The 17,417-nt window shown below is 43.5% G+C and overlaps 1 protein-coding gene across 1 annotated transcript in view; it reads left to right on the top strand.

Annotated features, from left to right (window-relative positions):
* The window catches only part of adgrg6 (adhesion G protein-coupled receptor G6), a 137,488-nt gene that overhangs the window by 40,169 nt on the left and 79,902 nt on the right, over positions 1-17,417 (top strand). Inside the window, exons 3-6 of the mRNA XM_050057926.1 lie at positions 6,103-6,450; positions 9,000-9,139; positions 9,261-9,540; positions 11,331-11,504. Of these exons, the coding sequence (XP_049913883.1) occupies positions 6,103-6,450; positions 9,000-9,139; positions 9,261-9,540; positions 11,331-11,504 (942 nt within the window). The remainder of the gene's footprint in view (positions 1-6,102; positions 6,451-8,999; positions 9,140-9,260; positions 9,541-11,330; positions 11,505-17,417) is intronic.

The following is a 17,417-nucleotide window of genomic DNA, read 5'->3' on the forward strand; positions in this document are numbered from 1 at the left end:
ATGGCTGCAGAGGTTTCAGTCTCACACACACATACACACACGCACACACACAGAGTAAACACTCTCAGAGGAAATGGGTTTGCCTTGAATTATGTATGTGTACAGTTTGTGTTTTTGTGTGTAGTTCTGGGCGCAGGAAGCGTCATGTTTGTGTGTCCGAGCTCGGTGAAGCACAGCCGTCAGTTGTTTTTTGATAATCACAGCAGCGTCGACGTCATTTTCACTGGAGCTTCACACAGTGTGACAGTGGTGACAGGGAGGAGCAGGGAGGAGAGGGGCACACAGAAAACACATGTTGAAACTCACATCAGCCCTGCAGCTCTTTATCTGAACACTCAGCACGTTCCAGTAAATAAATATGAGATGAAGAAAATTTCAGACTTTTGTTTTTTAAATTAAAAATGCTGTGCTTTTTTATGACCTGAGGTTTTCGCAAGTAGATGGGATGTAATTATTAAGGGACTTGATCAATCATTCAGTGATCAGATTGGATCAATCAAAAGTGAGACTGTGGAGTTCTGCGTCAAACTGACGGCATACCTACAGCATAGGCTCTGCACAGATGTGTACCCTACATCTTAGCCTGACATGCATCTCCCCAGAAATGTTACTACAGGTCATGTCGATGCAGACCTCCTGTTTACTCCTGTTTATTTTTGTAAGCTAAAAAAAACAAAACATTTTTTTGCCTCAGTGGACACAAAGTTTTTATTGACTCATATTTCACAGATACGAAAGGCAATGAAGCCTCCACAAAAAGCATTTTAATTCCTGTGTATGATTTTTTCAGGCTTTGAATGAGAAGAGAAAAACTCTGCTTTCTGCTAGGCTAATTTATGCAATGTAAAATGCCATAGGCTTGTGCTAATAATGTTAGCATGTTGTATTTGTGGGGAAAATGTGTTTAGTATAAGACAGTTGTTTTGTCGGTGAACCTTTTGAGCTGTAATAGAGTGAAATTTTGTTTAAATTATTATTTTTTTTAATATTACATTTATGGCTTTTAGTGCCTTTATTAGATAGGACTGGTTGAGTGGGGCGGGGGGGGGCAGCATACAGCAAGTGGCTGCAGGTCGGAATCAAACTCACGGACACTGCATAAAGGATGTAGCCTTTGTACATGTGGCGCCCATTCTAACAAGTGATAGTGTTAAATGTTGCTGTATAAATAGAGGAAACCCCACTAGCTTCTTCACTGCTAATTTATACAATGTAAAATGCCATAGGCTTGTGCTAAAAACGTTAGCATGCTGTTGTGGGGAATACGCTTTGTTTTGTTGGTGAGCCTTGTGAGTTATAATGAAGCTTAATTTTGTAACTTAAATGTTGCTGTTGTTCAAACTTCACACAAATGTCTGATAGACTAAAATAATGAAGTGATGACAGCTTATATCCAAAAGGTCAAAGGTCAGCTTGACTGTGACATCATCATGTTTTAACGTCATATCTCAGGAACAGAAGGGGAGACATTTGGCCAGATACTGAATTGGTGACTCTAATCTTGAAACTGTGCTGATTGTATAGATCTTCTGTGTGTGAAGCATCCATGTTTTCACTGACATGGATGGAGACTGTCAGAGACACGGGACTGGTGGGCGGAGTCATACAACCACGGGGTGGACTGGTGGGCGGAGTCACACAACGCCGTAGCTGTGATTCCCATTCTGTCTGTTGTTAGTTTTTGTTCCAGGCAGCTCAACTGAATTCCGAAATGTTTCTACAAAGTGAAAACATCCAGAAATGAACATAGTCACAGTATCTTAAGGGACAATAGCTGCTGAGAAGTAACGTCAGTGACTTGAGGGTTTCAGAGTGGAGCTGATGTGTTGGTGAGATGTGGGGGAAAGTGCACGAGTCTGAACGACTTCAACAGTTTCCTCCAAAAATTCCCACGAGTAAAATGTTTCTGCAGAATGTGACCACAGTCAGCTTTTTAAAGGATAAGGAAGGGTTAAAACACACACAGAAAAGCGTTAACACACACACACATACTGGTGCTTGTGACGTTTCTAGTGCGTTGGCTGTGGTTTTGGCTGCGGTGGAGGCCGAGCCTGAGATCAACGGAGGCCATTGTTACCCTGAGCGGGAGAGAGACGAACCATTCTTTCCACTTTCCATTTCAGCTCTTGTCTGTTATTATTTTTCGTGAGGGACGGCTCGTCTTTCCAGCTGTTATTGAATATGATGAACACGTTTTATGTTTCGGGTGAAAAATCATAAACAATCAAACTGGATCAGCGGCAGTCACTTAGTTTCTCTGACAAACCAACGTTTTGCTGTTTTCTGTTTGTTTGTAGAGACAGATTTAATGTGGACGAGGCTCTGTGTGCTTTTCTGTTTCTCTGACCTGACGTTACCCAAAAACTGTCAGTCAGAGGAACCTAAACATGACACCATTCTAACTCTGAGGCTAAAAACTGACTGTGAGGGTCTGAAGAGAAAAACACACGTAAAGGGACAATATGAGCCCATACATGCAGGCTGAGGTACAGAGCGTCCTGTCTGTCTTGATGGACGGTACACTCTGTACCTCCTCTACACACTCTGTGGTCTGCAGGCAGAGCGGGTGAGCGCACAGCAAGCACAAGAGCGGATATTTTAAAAACTGAGAGCATCGCTTCATCTCCCGCTTCAATTTCGCTCTGGTACCGTTCACATCATGGGTTTGAATCAGGCCACACCCAGAATGCATCAGTATAATGCACACGCACACACACACCGTTTTCTGTCAAAACTCGGCTGTTGTGAGCTCGACAGAGGAGTTTACAGAGTACTTTAGTGAGTGACCGACTTGTCATTTGGAGCATGAAAATCTCATACCCCTGCAACCCTTGTTACAGTTTACGTCCATGTCTGTCCAGACTCATGTGTAGCTGTGACAACTGACAACTATTGAAACATGGATGTTGCCTCAAAGAAGGAAAAAACTCTGTAGAATGGTCATACTTTGAGCAGTCTTCTTCAAATTTGAAACAAATGTTCATTGATAGTGTGCCTACAGCCCCATAGTGTCATTTACCTGCTCAGATGAAGCCACAGACAGTTATTCATCCTGAAATACATTTTTTTATTTTTTTTTAGGCAAAATCTTCAATTTTTTACTGACTTCAGAGGCCTATTACTCTGTCTCTGTATCACCTAAAGTGTTTCTGACACTTTCACAAGAAACTTCAGGGAGTTTTCTTTCTGGCAAGACCTCATGCAGGCATGTAGTCAGAGCAGTTCAGAAGCTACAGTCATTTAAATTTGGGTATTAGGTGTTTTTGCTACAAAATGGGGGTGGATTACATCTGAATTATATAAAAATGCAAACAGACAGAAGTCTTTCATGAACATTTTAGAGCCAGTTTTTATTGTCCAGATTTCTGCAAATTATCCCTCCCGAAGACAAATCTAGACAGAAGATTTGATTGTGTCGCTGTTTAAAACCTTATAAATATCCAGTGTGTCAGATTTAGTGGCGTCTATCGGTGAGGATTACAGATTAAAGATCACAACCAGCTGAAATTTCTCCTGGTAAGAATTCCTTCAGAGTTCATTGTTCAGGAGCTGAATTATCCACAGAGGTCTCTTCCTCTCCAAAACAAACAGATGCAGTGATTCAAACTGGTAAAAACACTGAATAAAGCAGCAAAAATCAGTGCTCACCCACCACGTGCTAATCTGCTCATACCTCCATCTGTTCCTTTCTTGCAAATGCCATATCTGAAGAACACCTCAAGGGAATTTCTCCAAATGTGGCACAAACGTTCCCTTAAATTAGGTGAACGTTTGTGCCACTGTGGTCAGATGTCAAGTCACTGTGACCTTGCATCCTTCCTATTCACGTGAACATAATATCTCAGGAACACCTTCAGGGAATTTCCTCAGTTTTGGCACAAATGTCCACTCGGACTCAACAGTGAACTTTGTAGATTTTTGTGGTCATAGGTCACTGTGACCTCACAAAACATGTTTTTGGCGACAACTCAAGAATTAATTTGGTAATAATGACAAAACTTTACACAAATGTCTAACAGGATAAAATAATGAAGGTCAAAAGGTCAAAGGTCACCTTGGCTGTGACATCATCATGTTTTAACGTCATATCTCAGGAACAGAAGGGGAGACATTTGGTCAGATACTGAATTGGTGACTCTAATCTTGAAACTGTGCTAATTGTATAGATCAGTGGTTCCCAACTGGTGGGTTGCGGTCCAAAAGTGGGTCATGGATCCATTCTGAATGGACCACAAGTGACTCACAAACATGTCAACTACAGTGAATATGTGGTACAGAGTTTTTATTCTGAAGTGCCGTTACCCACTGTAAAGTGAGTGACTGATGGACAGCTACCTGACAGAGACCGCAAACTAAGTCGATGACACGGCCAAACGCAAGTATGACGCTCAATATGTTAAACTGTGTGGACCTTGAACTAATGACTTAGGAGAAATCTGGACCAGTTGGGAATCACTGGTATAGATCTTATGTGCTGTTGGGTTTTGTAGCTTCTTTGAGGCAACATCCATGTTTCAATAGTTGTCAGCTGTCACAGCTACATATGAGTCTGGACAGACATGGACGTAAACTGTAACAAGGGTTGCAGCGGTATGAGATTTTCACGGTACAATACCCGTCTCAGAAAATAGTGCTGTTTCACGGTATTACAGAATTTATATTATCATCAGTCAGAATGAGCCATAAAGGAATGAAAACAGAAGGGTTATCATTGGTTGAACAAACATTTTATTACTGTAATTGAAACTTGAAACCATTGTGTCAATGATGAAAGAAATGCTTTTTTTTTTCAATATCGTAGATAAACAAACGCTCATGGTATGATAACTGTCAATTTTCATATCACAGTAGGCTATACCTTAAAACCGGTATATCGTCGAAACTCTGACTGTAATTGCCACTTGCGGGAGACCGAGGCAGACAACCACATTGCGGTAATTCTAGTTTTTACTAGTTTTTGCACTAATGATGTCATCATAATGTGAAGTATACAGGCATATATGGACTTGTAACCTTACCTGGAGCCTGGCTTAGTCAAAGCATCAAGTCAGTGGAGGCTGTTGGTACGTAAGGGACCAAAATTCAAAGCTTTGTCTCTGCTGTGTGAGAAGAAAATACCTAATACATATTAGTTTGAATTCTGTTTTCAGTGACTGTGTGGAGTTTAAAAACATACAGTATCCAGGTTTGAATGTGATTCTTGGACATTTCAGTTTCAGCAGTGACATTTTACTGTAATTTGAAATGTATGGGGAAATATTTCCTTACATTTGTCCCCACAAACTGTGAGGCAGTTAAATTACAGAGGACAAAAGGTTCTCCACCAGAGGACTGAAATCTGCCGTGAAGTGATTCTCAAGGTTGACACTTCTATCTGTCTTCTCAGTTTTATAAACAGGATGTGACTGTTCAATCTTTCCTGAAAATGGTGACTTTTTCCAAATCTATTGACGAGGTTATTCTGCATGTGCATGGTGTTTTATCAAACCTGTGGGAACTGGGTGTGGTGATGGGGGTATCTGGTGACTTGGTGGAAGTGGACAGTTTTAGTCCATTTCTGTCTGAACTAATCAATCTGCTTTCAGCTGATTGATTGAATGATTGATTCTTCTGTCTAGGATGCTGAACCTTTGGCTAACCGCACGACTTGTCTCCGTCTTGTCTTTGTTTTCTCCTGATTCCTGGAGTGAACTCTCGTAACTACACTTCTTGTGTCCCCTGATCTTGCCCCTTAAAAAAAGTCTTGGTTTTGTCTCCTGAATCCTAAAGGTTCTCGTAACCTTCTTGAAAACTTTTGTCTTCGTCCTCTTTGTCCTTGACTCTTTTGATAGTCAACAAGGAATCCTTTTACAGCCAAATCGACTGTGTTTGTCCTTGAAACCTCCCCACCTGCCTCTAACAGCAGTAGGTGTTTGCCTCTTCTACCTCTGGTCTTGTGTCCAACCTTTTTACGGGTCCTATCCTCTTGTCCTCTTTTGTCCTGTCCCCTCGTGTCCTTGTCTACTAGCATCTTGTCCTCTGAGTGATATTACCCTAACAGCTTCAGTGGAGGTTGTGTCTTTTTGAAAGTTCATGAATGTATCATCCTGCCATCACCTCCAGTGCTGGGCTGCAGCTCCACACTCTGTAACCTGGTGCTGACGGAGGCCCAGGGGGAATTCACGTCGCCCTGCTACCCACAGAAATACCCCAACTCACAGGCCTGCAGGTGGACCATGCAGGCCCCCACCGGCTTCATCATCCAGCTCTCCTTCCTTGACTTTGACCTGGAGGAGGCGCCGGGCTGCATCTACGACAGGGTGGTGGTGAACACAGGAAACACAGACGTTAAGTTCTGCGGTCCGACGGCTAGCGGGCTGACGCTGAACTCAACGGGGAACGTGATGGAGCTGTCCTTTACCTCCGACTTCAGCGTGCAGAGGAAGGGGTTCAGTGTTAGCTTCAGACACGGTAGGTTCAGGCTGACACCAGAGTCCTGATCTTCAGATGTAGCTGCACTAATCCAGGCTAACATTCAGGCTAAACTTGATCCTAAGTGTTGGTTTGTTCATCTCAGTTATCTTGACTAACACCATGCTCTTATTTCAGAATAAAAGAACTAATGGCAATGGCTGATTTTAATTTGAATTTTGCACGAGCTCGTCAGTGTGCCCCAGATTGTTTCTGAAGAGGACTTGAATTTTAGATTTTTTATTCAAACCATATTCCACCCATGCAACGAGCCCTTCACAAGATGGAAGAAGGGGTATTGTTGTGTTGAAAGTCAGAGGTGTGTGTTCACAGCCTGTTGGTTTGTAGCTCTTAATGCAGCTTTAATTTAAAGTTTGAAACCACAGTGAGTGGATCACCGTCACACAGTCTGAGGTATCGCCTCTCCAGAGGAGGAGGTGGACACTGACAGCAGTGTTTGGTGCATCTTGTGTGTGTGTGGTGTTTTTCCGTTGCACACTGGCTGTCAGTGTTTTGCTCTCGGCCAGCAGCTCCAGTCAGTCTTGATGCTGGAAAAACTTTGTGACAAACAAACTTTGTTGTTCATCAGAACTCATGTATGAATATCCAGAAGCAGAGATGTTTTGCAATACGCAAGTAAGTCTCATGTCAATATTAACGACAGAGTATTAATATTACATTTAAAATGCTCATGAATGCTTTTTGAAATTTGTATCTGCAGTATCTGTCAAATCAAGTTTTTAAAAAGTTACTTAGCTGTTAAGCTAACGTTAGCAAAGCATTAGCGAAGCATTAGCAAAGCTAACGATGTTAATATTAGTCTCAACTTACCGTTCATTGTGCAACTTCAAATGTTGAATGAAGTTGTAAGTTGTGTCTTCGTCTCTAGTTTCAGCACGTTCTCATTCCAAGTCGTCACATATCGCTGCTTTGTCAGTGGACTTGAACGTCCGAGTGTTCTGCGCTAGGTAGTCTGCTGCATCTGCTGTTTACATTCCAGGATGCCACAACCAACGCCGGACATCGACAAAAGCACTAGGTTTAATTCATTAAAACATATCCTGGTTTGGCTCTACATTCATACAGGATACAGACACATTCTCACTGCGACCTCGTCACATGTCCTCGTTTGGTCATGGACTTTCCACGTTCACATATGATGTCCAAGGCATGACTTCAGAGTGAGACCAGGTTAGAACATCTTGCCCCTAAATTGAAATCCAGGTTTTGTTCATCCACCGCCCCTCCTGCCCACCCTACAGGGACTTTTCAGCTCGTTACATTACGTCATCGCCGGCAGTGTTTAAAACTGACGCCGTCTTGTAGCGTATCATAACACAGCGAAAGATGGCTTTTGGCGTTGGTGTCTGACACCGAAATCACTGACAGAGCAGGAGTATTTGACGACTCCTGAATGAGAACGGGCTGCTAGTTTCTGATCTGCACATTTTGCATACTGCAATTTTTATTTTTTTATTTATCTTTTTATTCTTTTGTTGATCTGTGTGTAGTTTTTGTAGACTGCGCTCAGAAGCTTATCTCTGAGGAGATGCGAGGAGGTCAGGTTGGTGCGAACAAAGTGGATCTGTGGTATGAAGTGTCGACATGCTGCGAATGAACAGCATGAATGTCAGTTGATTCAGGGAATGAAGGAAAATTAATTGCTTTGTGGCACTTTTAATATCATACTTTTTAATGTTTGGACCTCAGGGGAAGATATCAAGCATTCTCTAGTCAGAAGGCTCGAGTCCAAGTGAAGTCATGAGTCAGTGGTGTTAAAATCCGAGTCGAGTTCCAAGTCTTTTTGGATTTTGTCAAGTTGGGTCTGAAGTCATCAAATTTGTGACTGGAGTCTGACTCGAGTCCAACAACACCTCTGATCAGACGTGCAGAATAATATAAACACTTGTCGTGGTGGATATTTTTGTTTGTGTATTTCAAAATTTCATCCAGCTGAAATGTTTGTTCAAATGATGAAGTTTCTCTCTCGTCATGATCAGCTGTTGGTTAAAATCTAATTTGAAATAAGGCGATTAACTGAAACAAAGATGGATGAAAGATTTTCAGTCACTTGTGTTCATTTCTGCCTTGTTATGTATTTTAACGCCTTCATCTGTTTGACTTCCTCTTTCTTGTCTTAATCGCCCGTCCTTTCTCAATTCATTTCTCTCTCCTTACTTTAATGTTTCTTTTTCTGATCAACACATCTTTTATTGTTTTTCTTTCTATGACTTTGCCACTTTCATTTTTTATTCTTTCTCCTTCCTGATTTTATTTTCCTCTCTCTTCTCTTCACTCTTCTCCTCTGTTGCGTCATTACTTCCTCCTTGTTTTTGTCATTTCTGTGCCCTTGTGTCTTTTTCTTACTTTTACGTACTTGTTTTCTTTTTTATTCGTCATCTTCCTTCTTCCTTTTCTTACTCTTTTTGCTCACACTTCACGTCACTGCCTCCATGTACTTTCTTCATCCTTTTCTTTCCTCCTCCTCCTCTTTCCTTCCATCCTTCCCCTCCTCTCCTCCTTTCTCCTCCTCCATCTCTCCTCTCCAGTTGCCGTGGCTATGAGGAACCAGAAGGTCACCATATCCGGAGGCAACAGCCAGGTCACCGAGGTCTCCAACTCTGTGTCCATACCTTCGCTCAGTCAGCTGACACTGTGTTTTGAGGTGGAGCGCAGCAGCCTGAAACAGGTACAGACACACAGAGCTGTGGGTGGAGCCACAGGGTCATTAACACCTCTGACAACTTGTCATTTTTTGTCCGTAACATTGAAAACATGTTTCTGAGTCTGTTCTTTTGTTTCCTGAACAGAAAGAGTGGATCTTCACCTACTACGACAGCAGCAACAACATAGCTCTGAGTCTGGGCTCCGATCAGTCTGGTATGAAGATGATTGTTGACGGGGTGGTGTGTTCGATAGACTCCATCATCTCCTCCTCTGACTTCACCTCCACAATGAAGCAGTTCTGTGTCCTCTGGACTTCGTCAAATGGCCGAGTGGCAGTTTATTTCAACAGGAACTACTGGGCCAAGACCTGCTCCTCCTCTGTGGGGCACTCAGTCCCTGCTGGTGGACGGTTCCGGTTAGGAGGTGAGTTTTTTATTTTCTTTACGCCTCCATGCTGGTGATAGTTATGACTGCAGGCATTATGTTTTTGAATTGTCCATCTCTCCATCCGTACGTATGTCTGTCCCATTTTCACGAACTTGATATTTTAAGAACACCCTGAGGGAATTTCTAAAAATCAACGATGAACTGATTAGATTTGGTGGTCGAAGGTAGCCTGGAAATCCAGACCCAAATCTAGAAAGATTTAGGGTCTGGCTATGAGTAATGCAAATGGCCCAACTCGAGGGGCGGCACCAAGCATGCATTTGAAAATATCACTGCACACAATTGGATAACACTACGACCAATCAGAACAATACACGGGGTGACGTATCCAGAGCTTAGCTACCAGCGGAGCTAACTGGTAGATTAGACTCTTGCCGTATCCGGTCGGCAAAACAGCAAAAACGTCCTTCTTGCAAAGGAAAGATTCGAGCGCCGTCTTCTGTTCCTCTTTTAGAGAAAAAGCCAAGTCTAACTCGTTCATTGTAGCGGCCAAAGCCGTTTCAAACAACTGGTGTTCATCCGTAGCCATCTTGCAATGTTTACTGACTGATTCCGGACTTCATCGTCGCAGCGCTGTCGTCATCTGTTTAGCTCGCCTCTGGCCCGCCTCTATCAGATACACCGATGTGATTGGTGCAGCTCGGCTCCAACAGCATGGGTGATGAGCATCATTACTGATTGCCAGAGTGACTCGCTGAGTAAATTCAAATTGTGCTCTCGCGAGAACTCTGGATTTCCAGGGTAGGTCGAAGGTCAATATGACTTCACAAAACATGTTTTTTTATTTTTTATTGTGTCGACAGACCCAAATTATACATGATTTCTCACCTGAAGAACCAATCTCCAGAGCTATGACTTACCAGGATGTATCTTTATGGCCATTGTCTGTATAATATAATTTTTGACACACGCCATTCGCCACCGGTGTGTTTTGGCCTTTCCTCTGTCTTACTGTGCCTCTGCTTGGCTTACCCTGATGTTCTTACCCAAACCAATCCTACTCCTCTTTCCTAAACCTGACCAGTCCAACCAACGAAGGCAATGAGTACCAGCCAATCATAGAACTGTAGGGCAGGTGATTCCTTCGCTATCCTAGGATGTATAAATTTGCATCCCGGACGTTAGACGCAGCACTAAAGAAGAAGAACCCACCTCTGAGGTGCTCTCCTCCCAGTTAGCTCCAATGTCTGCCCAGTTAGCACAAGCTAACACAGCAGCTAACATCCAACACCAAGCCATCCAACAAACTCACACCAATATCTAAGCAGCTCGACTTTGTCCTGTCAATAACCGTTACATAACGTTAGCTGTGTGATGCTAACATTTAGCCATGTCACTGTGTGTGTGCGGGTGGATGCTCACCAACTGCTCACATTGCTGCAGCAGCAGCAGTCAGAGAGCGACAGTGAGGAGTAATCATACATTGGAAAATTAGCTGAAAAGAAAGGAATATTCCACAGTTTGAGTTGAATTTTGTTTTTTAGTCCTTCTTGTAAAGTTGATTTTGATCTTCATGATAGTTTTCTTTGGTTAGAAGAAAGAACATCTGTCAAGTCTGAGCCACATTTCATCACAGCTCAGTTATTGAGACGTTTCAGTCTGACTGACAGACAGATGTTTCCAGAGCCGCACTGTGGGAAACACCAGATGGGAATAAAAAAATAGTCCAACTCATGGATTTGCAACATTTCTGAAACACCCTGAGGAAACCTGAGGAAATAAATGACTGATACATGTGATGTCTGTGTGTCTGTGTGTGTGTTCAGGGCAGCACAGCTTCAACGGGAACATCTACAACCTCCGGCTGTGGGACTACGCCATGACAGTGCAGCAGGTCACCGCGCTGAGCTGCGACACGGTGGGGAACGTCATCGACTGGGACAACAGCCACTGGAGTATCCCGTCCACCATGGCCCAGACCGACACCACACTCAGCTGCAGTGAGTACAGGAAGTGATCACAGTCTGACATCAGAGCAGGGGACGACCCAAACTGTCGCACCAGAGAGTGTCAGGGTTCGGTTGATTCTCACCACAGGAAATCTCCGAGGCCCTGCGTTATGTGTCCTAAATTATTCTACAGTACTAACTGAATTTTATAGTGGACTTTAAATTTTACACCAGAAACAAAAAGTCACAAAAATATCTTTATTTTATTTTGCATTAGAGAAGCAGTAAATATGAATCAGAGGGAACAGTCAATTAACTGTTTTTTCATTTTCTAATTGTTGTGGAGCTGAAATATCATGTATCACTCACATACACACACACACACACACTGTACAGTGCTGTATCATGCAGGACCTCAGAGCAGTAAATGTTTCAGTGTGTTTGCTATCAGGGTGGAAAATTACAACCAGACTTCGGCCAAATTCTGCTGCGTTTTGACTGTGGCTGCTGAGTTAATTGACTCCAGCCACCAGTTTGGCTGCTGACCAAACGTCTTAGTGATTCCTGCTCTGCTCTAAAAACCCAGTTGGCTAGTTAAACACACACACACACACACACACACACACACACACACACACACACACACACGTACTTCTTCATGACCTGAAAGGGAAATTAAATCAAATCATGCGCAATAACATTTTAAAAAATTTGCTTAGGGACTGTTCTTTACTTTTCAGAGGAGGGGGGACCAGCTGGGGTGTGACTTGTTGTTGTTTGTTTGTTTGTTTGTTTGTTTGTTTGGTTGTTTGTTTTTTACCTCACCAAAGCTACAAATATTTTTCCTTGATCCTCCCTCCACTATAAATGAGTTATTAGATTTTTAAAACTTACCCTTTGATGTTTTAAAGTTAAAAGTTGAAGACGAAATCCTGGAGTTGAAAAAAAGCCTCAGTTTTTCACTCTTGTCGTTCCTGCTGGTCAGTTCATGCAAACAGGTATTTTTGGCCAAATTTTAGATGAGATGTAGAATAGAGAGATTTTGATGAAATATCACTATTTTCAACTCAGATTTGGTTTTGTTTTTTCTCTGACAGAAGTGTCTGTTACACATCATGTGTCAAAGGACTGTCGGAAATCCAACGATAATTTCTGTTTAAACAGATTCTGGCTGATAAACGATGTCATTTTGGTGATTTTTAAAGAAAGCATGCCTTCTAAACCTGCACAGACAGGATGAGAAGGCATGTTGTCTTCAACAATAAATACAAAATACAGACATTTAAATAAAAATAAAATAAAAAGCATAATTCCCTCCCAAGTGTTTAAAAATCATCTGATATGTCTTCACCTTTTTTTACCACCCCTTCCCCCTCATAAGTAGCGAACAGTCCCTAATGTTTTTCAGTGTTCATCAGTACATTTATCATTATGTAAGCACATAAACTGTACTGCACGCACACACACACACACACACACGCACACACACACACACACACACACACACACACACACACACACACACAGAAGCGCAGGTACAAACAGCCACAGACTTTTATGACAGTACATAATCAACTATTTTCTCACCGTATTAAAGTATTTACCACGAAAAACGTCTAAGAGTACAGTGTGTGTGTGTGTGTGTGTGTGTGTGTGTGCCTCTTCTTTAAAGCTGTAAATGAGTGTGTAGCCGCAGGAGGTTAGCCACAGTGGTTTCAGTGAATTCCTGCCAACGTTGTACCCGCTGGAGAACAGGCCTCTGTGTGTGTGTGTGTGTGTGTGTGTGTGTGTGTGTGTGTGTGTGTGCTTGCGCAGGCGCATGCTTCTATGCCTCAGAGATCTGCAGTGGTTTAAAGGAAAATGCATGATTCTGCATGAAGTTTCCTTGTAAGCGTGCACACACACACACACACACACACAAGACAGAAAATAATCAAAATAAGACCTGACGCGTTCAGTTCGCACTCTTCCACATGATTTTTTCAGTGTCCGTACATATTTACTAAAGACTAAAGAAGTTTATACATTGACATGTTTCTTAGGGATCTGTCTAATTCCTGGACCTTGAAACAACCTTCATTTTGTTCTCGTCTGACTGACGCTTCATGTTCATCTTGTCATCACGTGACTGCTGAATGACTGATTGCTGATGTTCTGCCTTAATAATTAATGGACTGTGAAATGGACAGTTTGAGCTCGCCTTGTTGTAATGTGTTGTTTTTGTGTAATTAACCAGCCGTTATTAACTGATCACCTCGTCGACTAATTGACCCTCTGATCGATGTGATACCTTTAAATAATGGGATGTTTTTGACCCAACACTGATGCTGTGTTTTGACTGATGTCCACTAATCTGTGCTTCTCTTCACAGTCTGCTTCCCTCATTGCATTCACTTAACTACTGCTGCGCCAACTAGTGGTGAGTGCTGCTAACACCCTGCTAATGTATGTGTATGTGTGTGTGCGTGTGTGTGTGTGTCCCGGAGGTTTGTGTATATGTGCTTGTGCTAACTGAGCTCTGATGCATGGATGGGAATGTGCAGTGTGTCGTTTGTGAACTCTGTGTACGCTGACTAAAACACACTCCAGCAGCCATTTTGGAAATCAGCTCAGGAACAACGGTGACCATGAACTTGTAGTTTCAGTTGTGATCGTACTGTCAGGTTCAGATGGTCTGATGCAGACTGACTCCACTCGTTGCTGCTCATTGTGTGTCGTGCCCGGTCACCCACAGTATAGAGCCTGGAAGGGGGAGTCGTGAGTAAGTGGGCATCAGAAGAACAGAGTGAATGAGGCGGTGTGTGCAAATGGAGAAGATTGGAGAGGTAGGGTGGTGCCATGCCGTGGGGACAGTTAAAGACAAGCAGGAGTATTTTAAAACAAATGTGCTGTTTAACAGGGAGCCAGTGAAGCTGCTAAAGGTGTAATGTGATCCCAGGACTCCAGCTGAGTTTTGGACATATTGCAGTCTATTTAACCCCCGGGCAGGAACGCCAAGGAGAATAGCATTGCAGTAATCTAGTCTAGATGTAATAAAGGTGTGTATCAAAGTGTGTGCGGAGGAATGGGAGAGAGGGGAGCAGAGTCTGGAGATGTTCTTCAGGTGTAAAAGGGCCCTTTAGGTGATGGTTTTAAAGGTGCAGACACACCAAACCGACATCAAAGAACTAGCGACGACGAAAGTCAACTGTTCCGTTGTCTACGTCGCCGCACATCGCCCTGTGTCAGTTGCATTTGAAAACACTACACGGACTACATCCGACGACCAAGTGGCACGTACGTTCTGCGCCTGCGTGAGAGAGAGCGGAGAGAGAGAGTGGTACGTCCTGTCAGCTGAGGGGTTTCCTATCTGTGCAGCCGAGCACCGCGGCACCTCCACGGACTATTACATCTAGACGGTCCTGGTGTTGCCTCTGCAGGCTCCACTTCACTCAGCTGCCCGACAAACCTGCTGCTTCTTCCCATTTTAACCTGAATTAAAAAAACAGGGCTCGGTGCTCCGGTTGGGGCCAAACGGAGAGCCGGGGCTAGCTCAGAGGTAGCCGCTCCCAGCTAACACCAGCTCTCCGTTTGGATTCAAACAGAGAGCCGGGGCTAGCTCAGAAGCTAGCAGAGGCTAACTGGCTATGCTTCCCTCCGGTCATGCTGCAGCTAACGCTAGCCGCTCCCAGCTAGCTCTGGTTTGTTATTCAGGTTAAAGTGGGAGAGGCCGCGGATCTGTTGGGCAGCTGAGTGAAGTGGAGCCTGAGGAGGAAGCACCGGTTAGCCCCGGTTTCACTACAGGCAGATTCACTCGCTACAGGGGCGAGGGAATAAAACCTAAACAGCCGCCGATTCAACATGCTCAATCGGCCGAAAAGCCGCCAATGCCGATTCCGAAGGGCCGACAGTGCGGGACACACCGCAAAAAGTAGGCCGACAGACGCTCACCGACGGCCCAACTTTGGTCGACGGTCAACCGCCGGTTTGGTGTGTCAGGGCCTTGACAACACACATGATGGCCGGGTGGGTCAACAACTCACGTGTGACCCCAACAACCTGCAAGGTTTCCCACCCACACAGAGTTTAAAGCCTACAACTCCGTACTAGTCATTTAGAACTGAAGAAGCCTCTTGGATGAGAGATGAAACATCTTCAAGAAACCAGTTGCCTACGATATAGCACTTAGGATCATCTAAAGACATAACCGGAGGCTCTGGGATCTTGCGAAGAACATTTTTCACTGTTTTCTTGCCTAAATATAGAAAGATATTTGACAAACAGCCTAAATAAGCCGAAAAGTTTCTAATATCATCTCTTACATTTAAGATACAATATATCATATAATATTTAACATATCGAGGGTTTTTGGTCTCGTCAAACAGTGCAACCTGGGGCGTCGGTGGCTTAGTGGTAGAGCAGGCGCCCCATGTACAAGGCTGTTGCCGCAGCGGCCCAGGTTCAACCCCAGCCTGTGGCCCTTTGCTGCATGTCACTCCCTCTCTCTCCCCCTTTCATGCTTGTCTGTCCTATCAAATAAAGGCTAAAAAATGCCCCAAAAAAATATCTAAAAAAAAAAAAACAGTGCAACCTGTCAAGGACCTGTCACGATTACCCGAGGCTCTGGGATCTCATGAAGAACCAGTATAATAGTAAATACCAATCAGTATTTTCTGTCTGTAATATTGTAATATAATCGACACACAGGCTGAATAGTGCCACACACTTTGCTCTCCAGCCTTTGCACAGCTGCACTGATTTACAGAATCGGTAATAAATAAAGATGAGATGAACATAATTGATCCCTGAAGGGAAGCTGGATGATTGCAGCAGCAGGAAACAGAAACTGAGGATTAGTTTGGAAAACAAAGGTGAAATATTGGCTCTGCTTTTTCAGACGCCTGCTGGTCGCAGATTAAAACCATCTCCAACACTTGACAGGTTTCTGTGCAGAAGGTTCAAACCAGGGTCACAAACCGAAGGAACAGTAAAAGACTCATAAATGTTGTGTTCAGGGACACAAAGAGGACGGTATAGAGGTAAACAGAGTGGTGAAACAGGGCAGTACTGTGGGGACGGACTGAGTGAAATGTTGTGTTCCAGTCTTTACATGGAAGTCTGCAGAGCTCCAGGACAGATGAGAGCAGATAGGTCCTGTTTGAAGACAGCAGTGTTTTGAAAGGTAATTTAACTTTGACATTTTCCACCCTCAATAATGGAAGTTTTACAGCTGGTGGCTGACTGAGGATTGTTTCTGTCTCTCTCTCGTGGCTTTGAGGTTTCCTCCCTTTACTGCATCGAGTCATGTTCCTATATGTTGGCTAAAGTCCTGGAGACACATTTTTATAAAGGTCCTAATGATCACATTTGGTCTTTGCTGAGCTGCAATAAAAATAGTTGGAACAGTTTGCAGCTGTAGGATTAGCATTCAGTACATAGCTCAAATAAAACAGCCCTCACACTTCTTCAAACTGAATTAATTTACCATTTACACTTTATAGGCACATGTACGGTACATTAAAGGTGTGTTCCCTGGCTTTGTTATAGCACCGTATATTGTCTTTTGAGTAAGATAGTGATCTCTGTAGACGAGGACCTGCTCCCTATGTAGATATAAACGTCTCTTTTTAAGGTGACAAAAACACAACAATTTGTCTTTTCAGGTGATTATACACTAAAGAAAACATTCATTCATTCCTTTTCCATAACCGCTTAATTTGTTGGGGGTCACAGGGGGTGGAGCCTATCCCAGCTGACATTGGGTGAGAGGCGGGGCTCACCCTGGACAGGTCACCAGACTATCACAGGGTTGACACATAGAGACTAGTCTGAGTGGGCGGAAGTTTGCTGCAGAGATCAGCCTCTCGTTGGGCGGAACGAGCCACCCGCTGAAGTCCCGCCCTACCACCTCCGGTTGTGTAGCAGTTTTCAACCATTTTCAACACGTCCTTTACTAACTTTTGCGGTGTTTGATCTTGCAGGGAT

This window comes from Epinephelus moara, chromosome 12, assembly GCF_006386435.1.
Source record: "Epinephelus moara isolate mb chromosome 12, YSFRI_EMoa_1.0, whole genome shotgun sequence".
NCBI classification, from domain to species: Eukaryota; Metazoa; Chordata; class Actinopteri; order Perciformes; family Serranidae; genus Epinephelus; species Epinephelus moara.